Consider the following 17,440-nt stretch of genomic DNA (forward strand, 5'->3'; position numbering starts at 1 on the left):
AATCTCGGTTCACTGCAACTTCTGCCTCCCTGGTTCAAGGGATTCTCTTGCCTCAGCCTCCTGAGTAGCTGGGATTGCAGGCGCACGCCACCATGCCCAGCTAATTTTTGTATTTTTAGTAGAGACAGGATTCGCCATGTTGGCCAGATGTTCTCAAACTCCTGAGCTCAGGTGCTCCGCCCACCTCAGCCTCCTAAAGTGCTGGGATTACAGGCATCAGCCACCACATCCGGCCAAAAAAGTTGAAATTTTGATTGGGATGCACCATGGTTTATGTGAGTTGGAGGAGAAGTGACATACTTAGAATGTTCTATTCCAACTCATGAATATATTATATCACTATTCTTACATTCAAATAAAAAATTTGGAGTTTTATTTATAATTTCCTGCATAATTCGTGTTGTTTATTCTTAGCTATATTTTTCTGACATTTTATTATGAAAAAAATATACACATACAGGAAATTGAAATAATCTAATAGCAGAGCATCTCTATACCACTACTTAGATTCTACCATTAACATTGTACTGTATTTCATGCTGTATTTTTGTTGAGTAGCAGATAGGAATATAGACTGCCTGTATTCACCACTTGTAAGCTATGTGATCTTGGGCAAGTTATTCAATTTCTCCAAACCTCAGTTTTCTTATCTGTAAAGTGGGAATAATAGTACTTACTTCAAGTGGTTGCTATAATGACAACATCAGTTAAAACACAAAATGCACTTAGGACAGAGCCTCATATTCTGTAACTAAGATATGCTAGTGTATTCATCAGCTTGGGCTGCTGTAAGAAAATACCATTGACTGGGGGGCTTAAACTACGGAAATTTATTTTCTCAGTGTGGAGACTCGAAGTCCTACATAAGGTCCAGTTGGGTTAGTTTCTGACTAGGACTATATTCCTGGCTTGCAGACAGAAGCCTTCTCCCTAATTCCTCACATGGCCTCTCCTTAGTGCCTGCAGCGCCTGGAGAGGGTGAGAGGGAAAGAAAAGGAGAAAGGGAGAGGGAGGAGGATAGCAAACTCTCTAATATCTCTTCTTATGAGGACACTGATCCTCTCAGAGCAGGATCCCACCTTTATTTATGCTTTATATAACCTTAATTACTTCCACAAAGGCCCCATCTCTAAATAGCCTCCAAATACATTGGGGATTAGGGCTTCAAGATAAATTCGGGAGAACACAAACATTCTCGGTTCATAATAGCCAGCAAACAGTATAATTGTATTCTATTTCCTAAGTAGTCGTATTTGTAAACTATTGATGTAGAAATGTATTTGGAGTTAAGTACTCCTATTTTGTTGGAGGGAGAGAACTCAGCAATAAAACAGCATTACAGTATAATTGCTGTTGTGGAAAATGTATAACAATGTATGAAAAACATTGTGTGTGTGTAGGAAAGGCTGTACACCAACTGTTAGTAAGGTTACTGCTGCTTGCTGAAATTATAGGTAATAATTTTTTTGTTTTTGTTAATTTTCTGGCATTTCAGAAATACAAGGTAAGCAATAAACGTGAGAACTTTTATTGAATACTAGAACAGAAAACTGACTGTGGTATTCTTTTAATAATATACTGGAATCCATTAAACTTTCTGCTGAGAATAAATAACTGCTACATACAAACTATTCAGGCAAAGTGCTATGGATTATTTTACACCAGGGTCATTTCACCCAAAAAGTGATGCCGATGGCACTCTTTTGTCAGGGTTTCAAAGGCTCACCCTAAATGTTCACGTGCATATTTCCGGCAGAGGAGAGATGGCTGCTCATCAGAGTCTGCGGCCCAAGAACGCAGGCTCCGTCTCCTCCCGCCAGGCTGATGGTGCTCTCCGGGATCGGATCCTGGGAGCCCTTGAATGCAGCGAACCCCGCGCACACCGGTAGGGGCGTCTGAGCTCGCGGAGCGGCTCCCGGGGAGGACGACGGGAACTTTGCTCGGCAGTCGCCGCGCAGGCGCTCTGGGTCCCGTCTGTTTGCCGTGGCGCTACGTGGGAGCGTCGCCGCGCAGTGCTCCGACCCGCCGGCAGCGGCGGAAAGAAGGGGGCGTGGCGGCCCAGCGGGAGAGGGTGAGCGGGTGGCTGTCCCGGGCTTTGCGGAGCTGGGCAAACGGGGAGGCGCGAGTTGCGCCCGCGGCCACCCTGTTGCGCGCGGTGCTCTCACAGCCCTGGCGTCGGGCTCAGACAAAGGCTGGGAGGGCAGGACTGGGCGGGTCCAGCTCTGTGGGGAAGACTAGCCTCTCATTTGGGGAGGAGGAGACGAGGTCTAACGGCTTCGTGGTTGCTACAGCCAACAAGTGATGGGATTCCAAATCCCCGACTACTTTACACATAATTACTGGCTAAAACAAAGAATTGGATTGTATTCATCTCTTTGTGCTTCCTGACACCTGCGTGGTGCTTTCAACCTTGTGAGCTGTGTCTGCCCACTGCCTCCGTGTATCTTTTGTAAATATTTTACAGAGATCCGTATTTGTTCTAGCGTTCTACACTTTGACTGCGCCTTCTTGGTCCTTTGCTGATTCTTATGTCTTCTGCCTGGCATCTGCAGGGGCTGCTGAGAGTAAATACTTGGCACCTCCAGCTGCCGGCTGAGGAGACAGATGGAGCTCAAGTTGGGAGATGCGCCTTAAGAACCATTGACAAAAACAAGTCCAAATCTCGGATGTTGATACTGTATGTTCCCTGGGTTCCTGAGAGAGGACATTGAGGAGTAGGAGTCGGTGATTAAAGGAGAAGCCTCCCGTCAGAGGTTCCAGCAGTTTCCTCATCAGAGGTGGACAAGCCCTATGGGCTAAGACAGAGGGTCCTCAGAAAGGAGTGCAGACGTCGTCATGCTGCAGCAGCTCCTGATCACCCTGCCCACTGAGGCCAGCACCTGGGTGAAGTTGCAGCATCCAAAGAAGGTCACAGAGGGGGTGGCCCTGTGGGAGGATGTGGCTAAAATGTTTAAAGGAGGTGAGAATAGACTGATGGGAGAGAGGGAGGAAAAGCAATCCCCTTTAGTGTGAGATGGAATGAGACACTAGAGTGGAAGCGTCTCTTAGGGAGACAAGTGGGTGGAAGGTTTCTGCAGTTCTTGATTGTGACTTTTGGTCTGGGGTTTTCCTAAGTAGTAGTAGTGTCCAGTTCAGCCTAGGACCAGTATTTCAGAGTCATGGTTATGTATATTATTTCATTTCATCCTCCACATGGCCATGTGGGGCAGGATGGACTTAACCTGATTTTTCTTATTCTAACAGTGGGGAAATGTAAATCAAATGGGAGACTTACCCAGGGTCACACAGGAACTTAGTGACTAGGTCAGGAGAAGCAGCCAGGGAAGTACCAGGTGGGCCTAGAGTATCTTGTGCTAGAAAGCAAGGAAGAGTTTAAAGACTAATGGATATGTGTCAAAAGGAGCCACGTTTAAGGGTCTCTTGCTGGACAAATTTGGGAAAGCTTAGGTATCCAAACTGATTGTGACACCTTGAATAAGTAAAATTCCACATGATCACGTTGACACTTAAAATAGAGAAAGATTGGGGGGGTGGAATTCATTTGCAAACATTGGAGGTGATTAATTCACTGATTTCTTACTTTGAAAAATAGGTTATTATAGGAATGAATGATGCATTTGCTTTGCCTTTTAGCTCATCTTTGGTTGGTGAGGGAAAGCTTTTTACAGAAAATGCCTGCCAATAATAAATGTAGAAAGAGGCCAGGTGTGGTGGCTCATGCTTATAATCCCAGCACTTTGTGAGGCTGAGGCAGGCAGATTGCTTGAGGTCAAGAGTTTGAGGCCAGGAGTTTGAGACCAGCCTAGCCAATATGACGAAACCCCATCTCTACTAAAAATACAAAAATTAGCTGGGCGTGGTGTCACATGCCTGTAACACCAGCTACTCAGGAGGCTGAGGCACGAGAATCACTTGAACCAGGAAAGCGGAGGTTTCAGTGAGCTGAAATCATGCCACTGCACTCCAGGCTGGGTGATAGAGCAAGACCTTGTCTCAAAAAGAAAGAAAGAAAGAATGATAGAATCTTTTACTGTAAATAAAATAATTGAAAGGTTAATGGGGAACAGATACTCACATGATAGAAAGTATTATCCCCTCAAGTTACTAAATGGCAAAGAAAGAACATAATTTTCCTTGAGGTCTGGTGGTCACAGTTTTTTTTTTATTATTGTATTTTAGGTTTTGGGGTGCAGAGCATGCAAGATAGTTGCAGAACATGTGCAGAACATGCAAGATAGTTGCATAGGTACACACTGTTATTTGCTGCCTTCCTTCCCTTCACCCACATCTGGCATTTCTCCCCATGCTGTCCCTCCCCAGCTCCTCCCTCCCTCTGTCCCTCCCCTATTCCCCCGCAATGGACCCCAGTGTGTAGTGCTCCCCACCGTGTCCATGTGTTCTCATTGTTCATCACCTGCCTATGAGTGAGAACATGCGGTATTTCATTTTCTGTTCTTGTGTCAGTTTGCTGAGAATGATGTTATCCAGATTCATCCATGTCCCTACAAAGGACACAAACTCATCGTTTTTGATTGCTGCATAATATTCCATGGTGTATATGTGTGGTGGTCACAGTTTTAACCAAATGTCTCAGTAATGGAGTAGCCAGCCATTTTATATTTTATGGATACTGTATTATAAAGCATCTGGTATCACCTACAAGGTATTCCTACCAAAAATGTTTAATGTGATTTTAAATTAAGTTTAAAGACTGAACTGCTAGTTTACAGAAAATACAGGGGATAGAGAAATAAGATAAACCCCACCTTGAGGATACAGTCAGGCTGTTCTTATATCTTAAAAAGACAATGTCATGAAGAGAGGGGAAGTACTTATACTAGAGTGAAAGAAACCAGAGCTAACAACCACTTCGAATGTGTGAGCCTTGATTAACTCCTGGTTTGGAAAAAATCCAGAATAAAAGTTGAGGAAACAGTTGAGGAAATCTGAATATAGACTGAATATTTAGATGTTACTATGGAATTGTTGTTAATTTTCATAGCTGTGATAAATGGTATTGTGGATATACAAGAGAAGATCCTTATTTGAAATATTTAGGGGTAAAGTATGATGCAAACAACTTTGAAATGCTTCAGAAAAAATAGGTAAAGCAAACGTGGTAAATGTTAACAATTGTTGGATATAGATGATGGATGGATGGATGGGTGTTCAATATTCATGATAAAAAGTTGGAATAGGCTGGGCGTGGTGGCTCATACCTGTAATCCCAGCACTTTGGGAGGCCGAGGCGGGCGGATCATGAGGTCCGGAGATTAAGACCATCCTGGCCAACGTGGTGAAACCCCGTCTCTACTAAAATACAAGAAAAAAAAATTAGCCAGGCATAGTGATGCGTGCCTGTAGTCCCAGCTACTTGGGAGGCTGAGACAGGGGAATCGCTTGAACCAGAGGCAGAGGTTCAGTGAGCCGAGATCAAGCCACTGCACTGTAGCCTGGTGACAGAACAAGACTCCGTCTCAAAAAAAAAAAGTTGGAATAAAATACAAGGACAGTTATTCATGCACAGTAATTTCTAGTGCATATATATATATATATAGAGAGAGAGAGAGAGAGAGAGACAGAGTCTTACTCTGTCACCCAGGCTGGAGTGCAGTGGCTCAATCTTGGTTCACTGAACCTCTGCCTCCCAGTTCAAGCAATTCCCCTGCCTCAGCCTCCAGAGTAGCTGGGACTACAGGCACGAACCACTATGCCTGGCTAATTTTTTTTTTTTTTTTTTGTATTTTAGTAGAGATGGGGTTTCACCATGTTGGCCAGGATGGTCTTGAACTCTTGATCTCAAGTGATCTGCCTGCCTCAGCCTCCCAAAGTGCTGGGATTACAGGTATGAACCACCACACCCGGCCTCTAGTGCATATTTTTAATACCTCAAATTCAGCCAGTATTACTTAAATTCTAGAAAGCTGGCAATATGTTATGTGTAGCACTTTAGCAGATGGAAAAAAAACAACAAGAAGATACAGTTTCTACCCATACACTCATTAATAATTGAGAGAGATAATTATACAAGTAAATAAAGTAGAAAGCAGCCTGAGATAGATACTAGAATAGACATAAAAACCAAGCTTTTGGGAAGCATAGAAGAGAAGAAACTTTCTTCTCGTTAAGGGTGTCTGCGAAAACTTTACTTGAACTGAGCCTGAAGGATATCTCAGTTTTTCACCAAATAGGATTTAGGTTGGGTACTATCCAGATGTGTTCAAAGAATGGTACTAGGATTGTGTGAGTAGGTGTGTCCAGTGGATGAAGGATAGTGTTTAGAGAAGAAGATAATACTTGGAGAAGCCTTAGACTGGTTGCGGAGGATCTTGAAATCTATGTTGATTAGCCGGACATGGTGGCACATGCCTGTAATTCCAGCTACTCAGGACGCTGAGGCACAAGAATTGCCTGAACCTGGGAGGTGGAAGTTGCTGTGAGCCAAGATCATGCCACTGCCCTCCAGCCTGGGCGACAGAGCAAGACTCTGTCTCAAAATAATAATAATTTAAAAATAATGTAAAAAAAAAAGAAATCTGTGTTGGAGTATTTGTATTTTTCTTTCTTGTCAGTGGGGAAATTTTTGGGGATTTTTTAAACGAAAGATTGGCCTGAGGGATCTCTTTAAGACCATTGGGAAATATTAATGCTGAAAGCAGCTTGCAGCATGTCCTCCTCATTATGGAGGCTTTGGGCTGCTCTTGAGTCGCTCTAAATACTCCTCTTTGTGAATGTTTTCGGGGAGGAGCCACAGTGAGTGGGTCTGCAGGCAGTTTCTCTATTTGGGTGATTTGGGGAGATGCAAACATCATGGTTCTTTTCCTTCCCCAGCTCTGCTACCTCAGGATCCTCCCCATGGAGAAAATTTAGAGAGTAGAGTGACCCTTGGATCCCCAGCAGCAGAATCCCAGGTGGGTTGGTGTTTCTGGTCACTTTTTTGACATTGTTTCTCAGATTTTAGGAGCACTGGACTTTGATTTTGTTTGGCTCAACTTCCTGGATTGATTTTTCTTAGCCTGTTCTTCAGAAAACCAGGCCATGTCAGTTGATTTCACAGGTAATTTCTCCATCAGTAGTAACCTCCACAGGAAACCTCTTGTTTTTGCAAACCTCTAGCCATTTGTCCAACAAATATATTGTGCTGAGGCCACAAGTGTGTGTGTGAGAGAAAGTGATAGAGAGGAGAAGTATGTAACAGTCCTTGCCCATGAAACGCGTATATCATTGGGGAGAAAGACAAACGTGAGTCATTTTAAGCAACATTTAAAAGTCAACAGAATCATTTTCTGATATTTTTGGAGATGTATACACTTCATTGATGACCTCTAAATGAGGATTTTTGGTCAAGTCCTAGAGCAGAACTGTAGCTGAAAAAAGAAATGAGTGAAAAGATACTGGCAGGTCATGAAGAACACGAGCTAAATAGGCTAAGCAGAAAAGGAAGGAAAACTTCTAGGAGCAGTTTAACCGTGTGCCATGTATCCTAAATGAAGTAATCAGAAAACTGATAGCACTGGCAAAGCTCTGCACTACCAAACCCCAGGGGGACAGGGAAACTCAAGACAATTAGAGTAGTCAGAGAAACAGAAGAGGGTATCATTAGAGAACAGAAGAGTTTTGCAGTGGATTGATCTTGGCCTCCAAAATCACATGGTTTTTTTTTTTTTTGAGACGGAGTTTCGCTCTTGTTCCCCAGGCTGGAGTGCAATGGCGCGATCTTGGCTCACTGCAACCTCTGCCTCCTGGGTTCAAGCAATTCTCCCGCCTCAGCCTCCTGAGTAGCTGGGATTACAGGCACACGCCACCATGCCCAGCTAATTTTTTTATTTTTATTTTTTAGTAGAGACGGGGTTTCACCTTGTGGACCAGGATGGTCTCAATCTCTTGACCTCGTGATCCACCCACCTCGGCCTCCCAAAGTGCTGGGATTACAGGCTTGAGCCACTGCAACCAGCCGTAAATTCACCTTTCTTATAGATTAAATGTGGATGCTAACATCAGCCTAATAGGCCTGAAATGCATTTCAGAATTATTTACAATATAAAAAAAGCATTAAGATATTCTCTATACTTAGGGGATTTGTTGTTATTTCAGCTTTCCAGCTTCTGAATTCTCTTAGCGTTTGAGAGTATTTTTAAAAAATAATTGTCAAATCGTTATTTATTGTAGCTCATATATAATAGGCCCTTATACTTCATACCCCAGAATGTCTATCTCTGTCCAGATGTCTTCATTTCTTGCTCCCTCCAAAAATATGCTGTTCTCTCATACTTTTATTAGCAACAGAAAAACCTAATTAAGGTTATTTCTCCCATGCTAAAGTATTCTAATTCTTTCAGCCCAACAAAGTCCCTGTCTTCTCTTGTGGCTTTAGCCCCTTCTGAACTCCCTACTTCCCCAAATACTCCTCAACTTTATTGTCTTTAGTCAAAATTACTGTATACTGTACTGTGACCGTCTTTATTATTTCATAAACATTTTCCCTACAGCCAGATTGTAAGTTGCAGAGGTAGCTTACATGTTTTTTGCATTGTTTTATAACCTCCATTATGTGTAATCTATAATCATTAGAATAAATTAAATGATTAGCAAGAGAGTAGGAAAATGTGACTAGAATCTCTTAGCATCTAGACAAGGTCATAACAACTTCCTGAAGTCTGGCTGAAAAGGAACATATTTGATGCTCTAGGAACTGTTAACCTTCAAAGACGTATCTGTTGACTTCACTCAAGAGGAGTGGGGGCAGCTGGCCCCTGCTCACCGGAATCTGTACCGGGAGGTGATGCTGGAGAACTATGGGAACCTGGTCTCAGTGGGTAAGGATGGTCTCCTCTTGAAAATAGAATCTACCTGTTAGATGAAAACCTTTGTTTCTAAATTAAGTGCTTTGTTTGGGCTTTGGGTTCTGTATTAGAGGTTTCTGTTTCCTTCTGAACACCATGTCAGACAGGATTGCTATGCTCTTCTGCTCTGTTCTTTCTACTCTACTCTGCTTTTTTTAGAAAGCCTGAATACCAAAGAACCATATTTAAATTCTTGAGATGGCTCTGTGACCTCAGCACATACAGTCTTTTCTTCCCCATAAGCAGGATATCAGCTTTCCAAACCTGGCCTGATTTCTCAGTTGGAGAAAGGAGAAGAACCATGGTTGATGGAGAGAGAGATTTCAGGAGTTCCAAGTTCAGGTAAGTGGGGCCTTTGTGATGTTAGCCAGAGAATTCCCCTCAAGGCCTCCTCCAAGCTGTGGGGAAGACTGAAGCCATGTGGATGGTACATTCAAGAAAATTGTTTCTGTTATCTCTGTCACCCTTTCCCCACATTTGCATCTTCTTATTAGTCTCTCTTGAGTTAGAGGAAAAGAGATGCCTTTCTCATCAGGGTTAACCTTTATCGTGTCTTTTGATCTGACTTTCATGATTTTTACCTCTTTCTCCAATATTCTAAACCTTGCTCTGATCATAGTTTCTTTCCCATGTACATTTAGATTTACACAGGTCTGTCCTCATTAAACACAGTCCACTTCACTGGACTTGCATATCATTTTCTCATTGGTTTCACTTTCTCTCAATGTTTCCTATTCAATATTTTTCTAAGCCTTATTCTGTGATCACAGTTTCAATTGTAACTCTCATTTTAACTTGTGTAATTTAGCTTTTTATGCCAGATAATTTATGACTGAGAAATCAACCACAGACTTTGTTTGTAGAAGATCCAGTGGCTTTTAACAGTCTTCTTTAACATTTAAGTATACTAATAATGATATTTACCTGGGTTCTCTGTGAATGACAGCTGGGTTCTCTGTAAGTCCTACATTAGCTCTGTTTTACAAATGAGGAAAAGGAGGCTGATTAAGAAATGTATACAGGACAATTAGCTACTACTTGGTAGACTCAATATCTTAATTCTAATCATGCTAACTCCACAGTTTGTATGTTCTTAGGCACTATTTTTCACAGCTGCATTAGATTATACATATAGACCTCACCACCTTAATATTCTTTCCTCTGTCAACTAGTTCAATAATTTTTGCCTCCTCTGTCTCTTATTGTTTTTTCAGTGTTTCTCATCAGTGTCTTTTTTAATGCAGGTACATGATTTCTGCCTAGGTTAGGATAAGCTAAACTACTGTAATAAATAGACTACAAAATTTCACAACAGATTTTGAACTACAAGTTATCTCAAACAGAATGTGAACGTATTCCTTGATCATATTCTGATCTGGAGAAATTTTTTTTTTCTTTATTGAGACAGTCTTGCTCTTTCACCCAGGGTGGAGTACAGTGGCACAGTCTTGGCTCACTGCAACCTCCACCTCCCAGGTTTAAGTGATTCTCCCACCTCAGCCTCCTGAGTAGCTGAGATTACAGGTGTGAGCCACTGCACCTGGCTAATCTTTTTTGTAGTTTTAGTAGAGACAGGGTTTCATCATGTTGGCCAGGTTGGTCTTGAACTCTTGGCCTCAAGTGATTTGCCCACCTCAGCCTCCTAAAGTGCTACAATTACAGGCATGAGCCACTACACTGGGCCCTGGAACTGTCACTGGACAGTTGTTCTTCATCTGGTGATTCAGGACCAAGGTTTCTTCTACCTTGCGGCTTCTCTATCCCCTAGGGTTTCCTCATCATCTGCATTTAGACAACATAGAATAAGCACACAAAGGAGTTCATTTGGGAGGTTTTTATGGGCCAGTCTAGGGTGGTTCACCTCACTTTCGTTCTCTTAACAGGAGAGACCTTTGTGACTTCATTCAATCTAATTCAAGGGAGATTGGGAAATAGCATCTATTTGCATGTCCCAAAATGGGGAGAACAGAGTTTAGGGAGTAACCAGCAGTCTGCCACAGTCCCCAGGTTTCTGAGGAACCTCTGTCTTTTTTACACTACTGCTCTATTTCTGTACAGATTCCCACAGATGTTTTGTGATGGTTTCAACTATTCCTTCCATGCCCATATTCTCCATATTTTCATCTTTGTATGAAATATAACCCTATTCCTATGTATCTCTGGCATTTATGACATCTCCACATAGAAGCACTGTACTTCAAACCCAGTACATCCAAAAACAGAAGACCTCTCATCTAAACAAGTTTCTCATCCTAACCTCCTCTGTTCTTTTAGTCTCTATAAATTATGGTCTCAGCAAGAACATTAAGCATGTTTTCTACTCTGTTTTTCCCTGGTTCCCCACAGCTTCTTCCTTAGTATTACCTGTTAGATCCACTTCTACTGTTCACCTATGTTGAGGCAACACTAAGGCAAGTTTTCATCATTTTATGCCTGAGTTACTAAACTTTCCAGTTGCATTTGCTAATGTCTTATTTTCTTTGTCTGAATCTTCTTGAATGTTACTGCCAGATTTGACCACTTGAAATACCACATTTATCTTGCTGTTACCTAAAAAGAAAAATTAAACATCTCCCTGTTCCCTGTAATCAGTAATCTAAACATCTGTTTGCTTTTTTAAGCTGATTCCAAAATTTATTCACCTATTTCTGAGCACTTTTTATGTGCTGTTACTAAAGTGAGATTAGAAATCCTAAGGATTAAGATTTTTTTGTGAACAGGAAGTATTGGTGCTTTAGGTTGGCAGAGCCCAAAATGGGGGGATAGGAATAGTAAGGGTAAATATCAGCGAAACTCCTTCATCCAAAAATTTTATCCCAGGTGTACTATGAATAAAATATATATTCTCTATCCTTAAAGATTTTACAAGGTAATTAACATTTTGTCACAAATTGAGAAGCCATTTTCTGCTTCCTATATGGGCAAAAACTGTGAAGATTGATCAAATCCAGTGAGTATGCAGGGAAAGGCACCCATATTTGCTGAGCGTGCATATATCCATAACTGATCAATTTCTCTTTAGTAAAACCAATGAAATAATGATAGAAGTGTACAGCATTTATGTATAATGATGCACTGTGGTATGATTTTAGAATAGTGAAAAATGGGAGACAACTGAAATGTTTTTCAGTAGGGACAAGTCAAATTATGTTATGTCCATACAGTAGAATGCAATGCAGTTATAGAAAAAATGAGATAGCCTAGCTGGGGCTTACTCAGTCTTCCCAGCAACTCAGAAGTTTCAGGCAGGAGAATCACTTGAGTTGAGGAGTTGGAGACCAGCCTGAGCAACATAGCCTGATCCCATCTCTAAGACGTAGTCATAACAATTTTAAAACTTTTTAAATAAAGAATGAGATAAAATTCAATGAACAGATAATAAAAGAGGCCCATAAAGATATAGAGTTAAAACAGATGTAGAACTATATGTATACCATAATCCCCCCCTTTTTTTTGCACAGATGTATATTTAAGAACATATATGTACAAATGCAAACATTCACATATACATTTTGGTGGGAAATGTATGAATAGAGACATTTCAGAAACCTCAGAGACTGGAGGGAATTTTATTCCAGTTAGGGAAATGCTATCCTTTTTCAAAAGTCAGTGCATTCCTACGTTATTCAGTGTTTTATTTTAGTGTTTAAAGGTATTTGAAATGCCTTTTAAAATACTTTTTTTTTTGGTAAATAAAGAAAACTCTGTCATAGAAATATGGGCTTGAGATGACATGATGTTAGAATCCTATCTTCCACCCAGGCATGGTGGCTCACACCTGTAATCCTAGCACTTTGGGAGGCTGAGGCAGCTGGATTGCTTGAGCTCAGAAGTTTTGAGACCAGCCTGGGCAACATGGTGAAACCCCATCTCTACAAAAAAATGACAAAAATAGCCAGATGTGGTGGCATGTGCCTAAAGTTCTAGCTACTTGGGTAACTGAAGTGAGAGGATGCTTGAGCCCAGCAGGTCGAGGCTGCAGTGAGCCATGATCACACCACTGCACTCCAGTCTGGTTGACAGAGTGAGACCCTGTCAGAAAAAAATTCTATCTTCCTTGATCTTATCTTTTGATATTTGTTCTTATTCTCTTATTAGTTTACTTCTTCTTGTACTTCACATGGATGAGTGCCTCCTAATGTCTTAAAGTCATATTACATACTTTTTTCTTTGAGACAGAGCTTTGCTCTGTTGTCTATGATGAAATGCAGTAGTATGATTACAGGCTTAAATATGAAGTGATCCTCGCAGCTCAGCCTCCCAAGTAGCTGGAACTATAGGCACACACCACCATGCCTAGCCTTTTTTTTTTTCTTTTTTTTTTTTTTTTTTTTAAGAGACAGAGTCTCTTTCTGTTTCCCAGGCTGGTCTCGAACTCCTGGGCTGAAGCAATCCTCCTGCCTTGGCCTCCCAAAGTGCTGGGACAATAGGTGTGAGCTACCATATTTGGTCCACCTTACTTACTTTTAACAGCTTCTTTTCTCTACTTCTTCACTTGCATTCATATCAGCTCTCTAGGTGGCAGAATCACATTTTAAGATAATCCAGAACTCCTGTGCCTAGTATATATTATTTTTTCCTCCCATTCTCACTGTGGTAATTAATTTTTAAAGTTCAGAAAATATGGGTCATTTTTATTATTTTAATTTCTTTCAGACTTGGAGAGCAAAACAAAAACCAAAGAGTCATTCTTACCGAATGATATTTCATGGGAAGAATTACACTATGGCCTAATGATGGAAAGATCTACAAAAAGAATCACCTTATATTCCACCTTGGGAAGAATCTCCAACTGTAATAAGCTAGATAGCCAACAAGAGAACCAAAGAATGGGTGAGGGGAAAATCCCCCTGATGAGCAAGAAAAGGTTTTCTCAGGAGAGAGGCCGAGAATCTAACAGATTTGAGAAAAGGATTAACATGAAGTCAGAAGTTATGCCAGGATCAATAGGTCTTCCAAGAAAAAGAGATCATAAATATAACACATCTGGAAAGAGAAGCAGATACAACATAGATTTAGTTAATCATTCAAGGAGTTATACAAAAATGAAAACCTTTGAATGTAATATTTGTGAAAAAATCTTCAAACAGCTTATTCACCTTACTGAACACATGAGAATTCATACTGGGGAGAAACCTTTCAGATGTAAGGAATGTGGAAAAGCCTTTAGCCAGAGTTCATCTCTTATTCCACATCAGAGAATTCATACTGGTGAGAAACCCTATGAATGTAAGGAATGTGGGAAAACCTTCAGACATCCTTCATCTCTTACTCAACATGTTAGAATTCATACTGGGGAGAAGCCCTATGAATGTAGGGTATGTGAGAAAACCTTCAGCCAGAGCATTGGACTGATCCAGCATTTGAGAACTCATGTTAGAGAGAAACCTTTTACATGCAAAGACTGTGGAAAAGCATTTTTCCAGATTAGACACCTTAGGCAACATGAGATTATTCATACTGGTGTGAAACCCTATATTTGTAATGTATGTAGTAAAACCTTCAGCCATAGCACATACCTAACTCAACACCAGAGAACTCATACTGGAGAAAGACCATATAAATGTAAAGAATGTGGGAAAGCCTTTAGCCAGAGAATACATCTTTCTATCCATCAGAGAGTTCATACTGGAGTAAAACCTTATGAATGCAGTCATTGTGGGAAAGCCTTTAGGCATGATTCTTCCTTTGCTAAACATCAGAGAATTCATACTGGAGAAAAACCTTATGATTGTAATGAGTGTGGAAAAGCCTTCAGCTGTAGTTCATCACTTATTAGACACTGCAAAACACATTTAAGAAATACCTTCAGTGATGTTGTGTGAAATATACTTAACATCAAAGAACCTTTGTTGGAGCAAAAGATTCTAAATCAGTGGTTCACTGATTTTTGGATTTCCAAAAACATTAAAAAAATGGTTTGGCACAATATTACCAACTATTAATTTTGCCATATTAAAAACAACCACCTATTATCAGCATTATTTCAGAAAAGAAAGGACTTTTTAATATTTTTAAAGGTAGGAAACAGTTCCTCCCCCTCCCTTTTTTAAAAGACCGTTTCACTCTTGCCCAGGCTGGAGTGCAGTGATGTAATCATAATTCACTGCAGCCTCAAACTCCTAGGCTCAAGCAGTCTTCCTGCCTCAGCTTTCCAAGTAGCTAGGACTACAGATGTGTACCACTATGCCTGGCTAATTTATTATGATTATTTTGTAGAGACAGTCTCACTGTGTTGCTAGGCTGGTCTCAAACTCCCAGCCCCAAGCAGTTTTCCCATCTCAGTCTCCCAATATGCTGCGATTACAGACATGAGCCACCATGTTTGGCCAGGAGCAGCACTTTATATTACGTCAGCTTTATGTCAAATTCCCACATTTGTCTTTACTTTTCTCAGTTCACTATGTGCCAGTGAAAATTTCATAGCATGTTAGTGATATGTGGATTGACTTTCAAGAAACACTTTTAAATATCCCTTTAATAAATCAGAATAAAATATAGTACAGCCTTTTACTATAGCCCTTTTTATGGCTAGAAGATGTAGAAATTAAATATTGATTATCTCATTTCTAGAAGAATAAAGGGAGATTTCTAGAATTGATAGATAACTTACTGTACATGAGATAATTATATTTAATGGTTTTCTATAGAGCAAGAATTTGCAAAGTTTCTGTAAAGGGCCAAATAGTAAATATGTTAGGTGTGGTGGTCCATGTGGTCCCTGTCACAACTATTTGACTTTCCCATTTTAGTAAAGAAATAGCCAGAGACAATATATAAAATAGAATATCTGAACCTTGGCACTGCCAATATTTTGGACTGGATAATACTTTGCTATAGGAAGCTGTCCTGTGCATCCTGAGATGTGTAGGGTCATCCTTGGCTTCTACCCACAAGATGCCAGCATTCAATGCTGATAGCTGCCCCTCCCCCAGTGTGACAGCCAAAAATGTCTCCAGACATTGCCAGGTATACCTGGAGGCCAAAGTTGCCCCTGGTTGAGAACCAGTGATGAAGATGTGCAATAGTGGTTCCCATAAACTGCATTTAAAAAACAGCTGTTAGGTTTCGTTTGGCCCAAGGGCTGTCATTTTTCACTCTCCCACCAATAGTATGTAAAATTATTAAAAATGACAACAGACTAACATTTAGGGTCAGATTAGTATGTGTATATGCTATAAATTCCTTAGCAACTCCTTTAGTATTTTGTTGAAATAATTATTTAAACATTACATTTGTAATGCTGTCTTGGAGCCTAGGAATTATTTTTGAAGATATTTATGCAGACTTCCATCTATAATGATGGATTTTTTTATTGTTGTTAATCCATAAATATTTTGAATGTATCTAAAAACATCTTTGAAAACATAACCACAATGCCATTGTTATACCTATACAAATTAACCACAATTCCTTAAAACATAATGATGCCTTTTTGAAGAGAGATTTATTGACAAATCATTCTGAGGAGAAACCTTTCAGATAACTTTATTTTAAGTTTTCCTTTGGCAAGCATACAATATTAGATTTGAAATGTGCTTTATATCAAGTGGAAATGTCTCTTAAGATAGCCCCTAGAACAACACATCAAGAGGCCCATCAAAGAGGACCAGAGAAAGGTGACTGCCAGAGACATACTCAGACAGCGAAATATGGGAAGTGGAGGAATTGACTCCTAATGCTTCACTATACTTAATGAAATAGATAGTTCATCCTTACAGACATAATTGGAAGTAAGTGAAGTTTAACTTTTTACTGTTTTATGTGGAGATAGAACAAACAGTTCAGTCACCCGAGTATTGTCAATGTGAGCTATCTAAAGCTGTAAATCCAGAATATATACCAGTATCTCTAGAATTTTTTCTGTTACTACATTTACTTAAAAAAAGCTGGCCTCCAACTCTTAAGTCCTGCATAACACTGATGGGCAGAAAAAGAGTGGGGATATACACTGTTGGTTAAAATTGTTCTACCATGTTTCTGTGGTCTTAGATTTCCCAAGAATTTGAATTTCTCCAGTTGCTTCTTTCCCTGAAAGATATGACTATGACTTTTCTCTATAGCTCCTGCCTCAATGATCTCATACAGTCTTTGGCTTAAAATACCATCTGTGTTTAACAACTGCCAGATTTGCATCTCTAGCCAGGACCTCTCCCAAACTCCAGCCTTGTTCTAACCTTTGGGCCATTTCACTGGCTGTTGCAGATGTCCTATACCCTTACCTTCTCCTCCTTGCTCAATTGTTGCCTTCTTACTGAAGCCTCTCCTGTCCACACTGTTTAATACTGCAGATACTTTCCAGATTGAGAAATCCATACCCCCTTCACCTGCTCTATGTTTTTTGTTTCATATATCACCTTCTAACACCCTAGATACTTTACATGTTTGAGTTTATTGTTTACTGTTGTTTCCCCCTGCTATAATGTAAGCTCCATGGGGGCAGAGGTCTTGTTCACTGATGTATCACAAGTGCCTAAAACAGTGCCTGGCACACAGAAGGGACTCAGTAAATATGTATTGTTTTGAATTGAACTGAATTGAACTATGAATCCATGATGAAAATAAAGAAATGCAATCCATATACTTTCCTACCTACA

At 40.4% G+C, this 17,440-nt stretch overlaps 1 protein-coding gene across 12 annotated transcripts; it reads left to right on the forward strand.

Moving 5' to 3' along the window:
• Positions 1-1,972: 1,972 nt before the first annotated feature.
• Positions 1,973-17,440, forward strand: ZFP69B (ZFP69 zinc finger protein B). 12 transcript variants are annotated; one of them, XM_054259194.2, is made up of 8 exons: positions 1,973-2,071; positions 2,553-2,907; positions 4,180-4,246; positions 5,750-5,845; positions 6,832-6,911; positions 8,690-8,816; positions 9,087-9,185; positions 13,500-17,440. In XM_054259194.2, the coding sequence occupies exons 2-8, from the start codon at positions 2,836-2,838 to the stop codon at positions 14,666-14,668; spliced, it is 1,710 nt and encodes a 569-aa protein (XP_054115169.2). In that variant the 5' UTR covers positions 1,973-2,071; positions 2,553-2,835; the 3' UTR covers positions 14,669-17,440. The 12 variants fall into 12 exon arrangements, with proteins under 12 accessions (XP_054115169.2, XP_054115170.2, XP_054115171.1 ...); XM_054259195.2 differs by having other exon boundaries at positions 9,090-9,185; XM_054259196.2 differs by lacking the exon at positions 4,180-4,246 and having other exon boundaries at positions 2,553-2,959.

This window comes from Callithrix jacchus, chromosome 7 (genome assembly GCF_049354715.1).
Source record: "Callithrix jacchus isolate 240 chromosome 7, calJac240_pri, whole genome shotgun sequence".
NCBI lineage: Eukaryota > Metazoa > Chordata > Mammalia > Primates > Cebidae > Callithrix > Callithrix jacchus.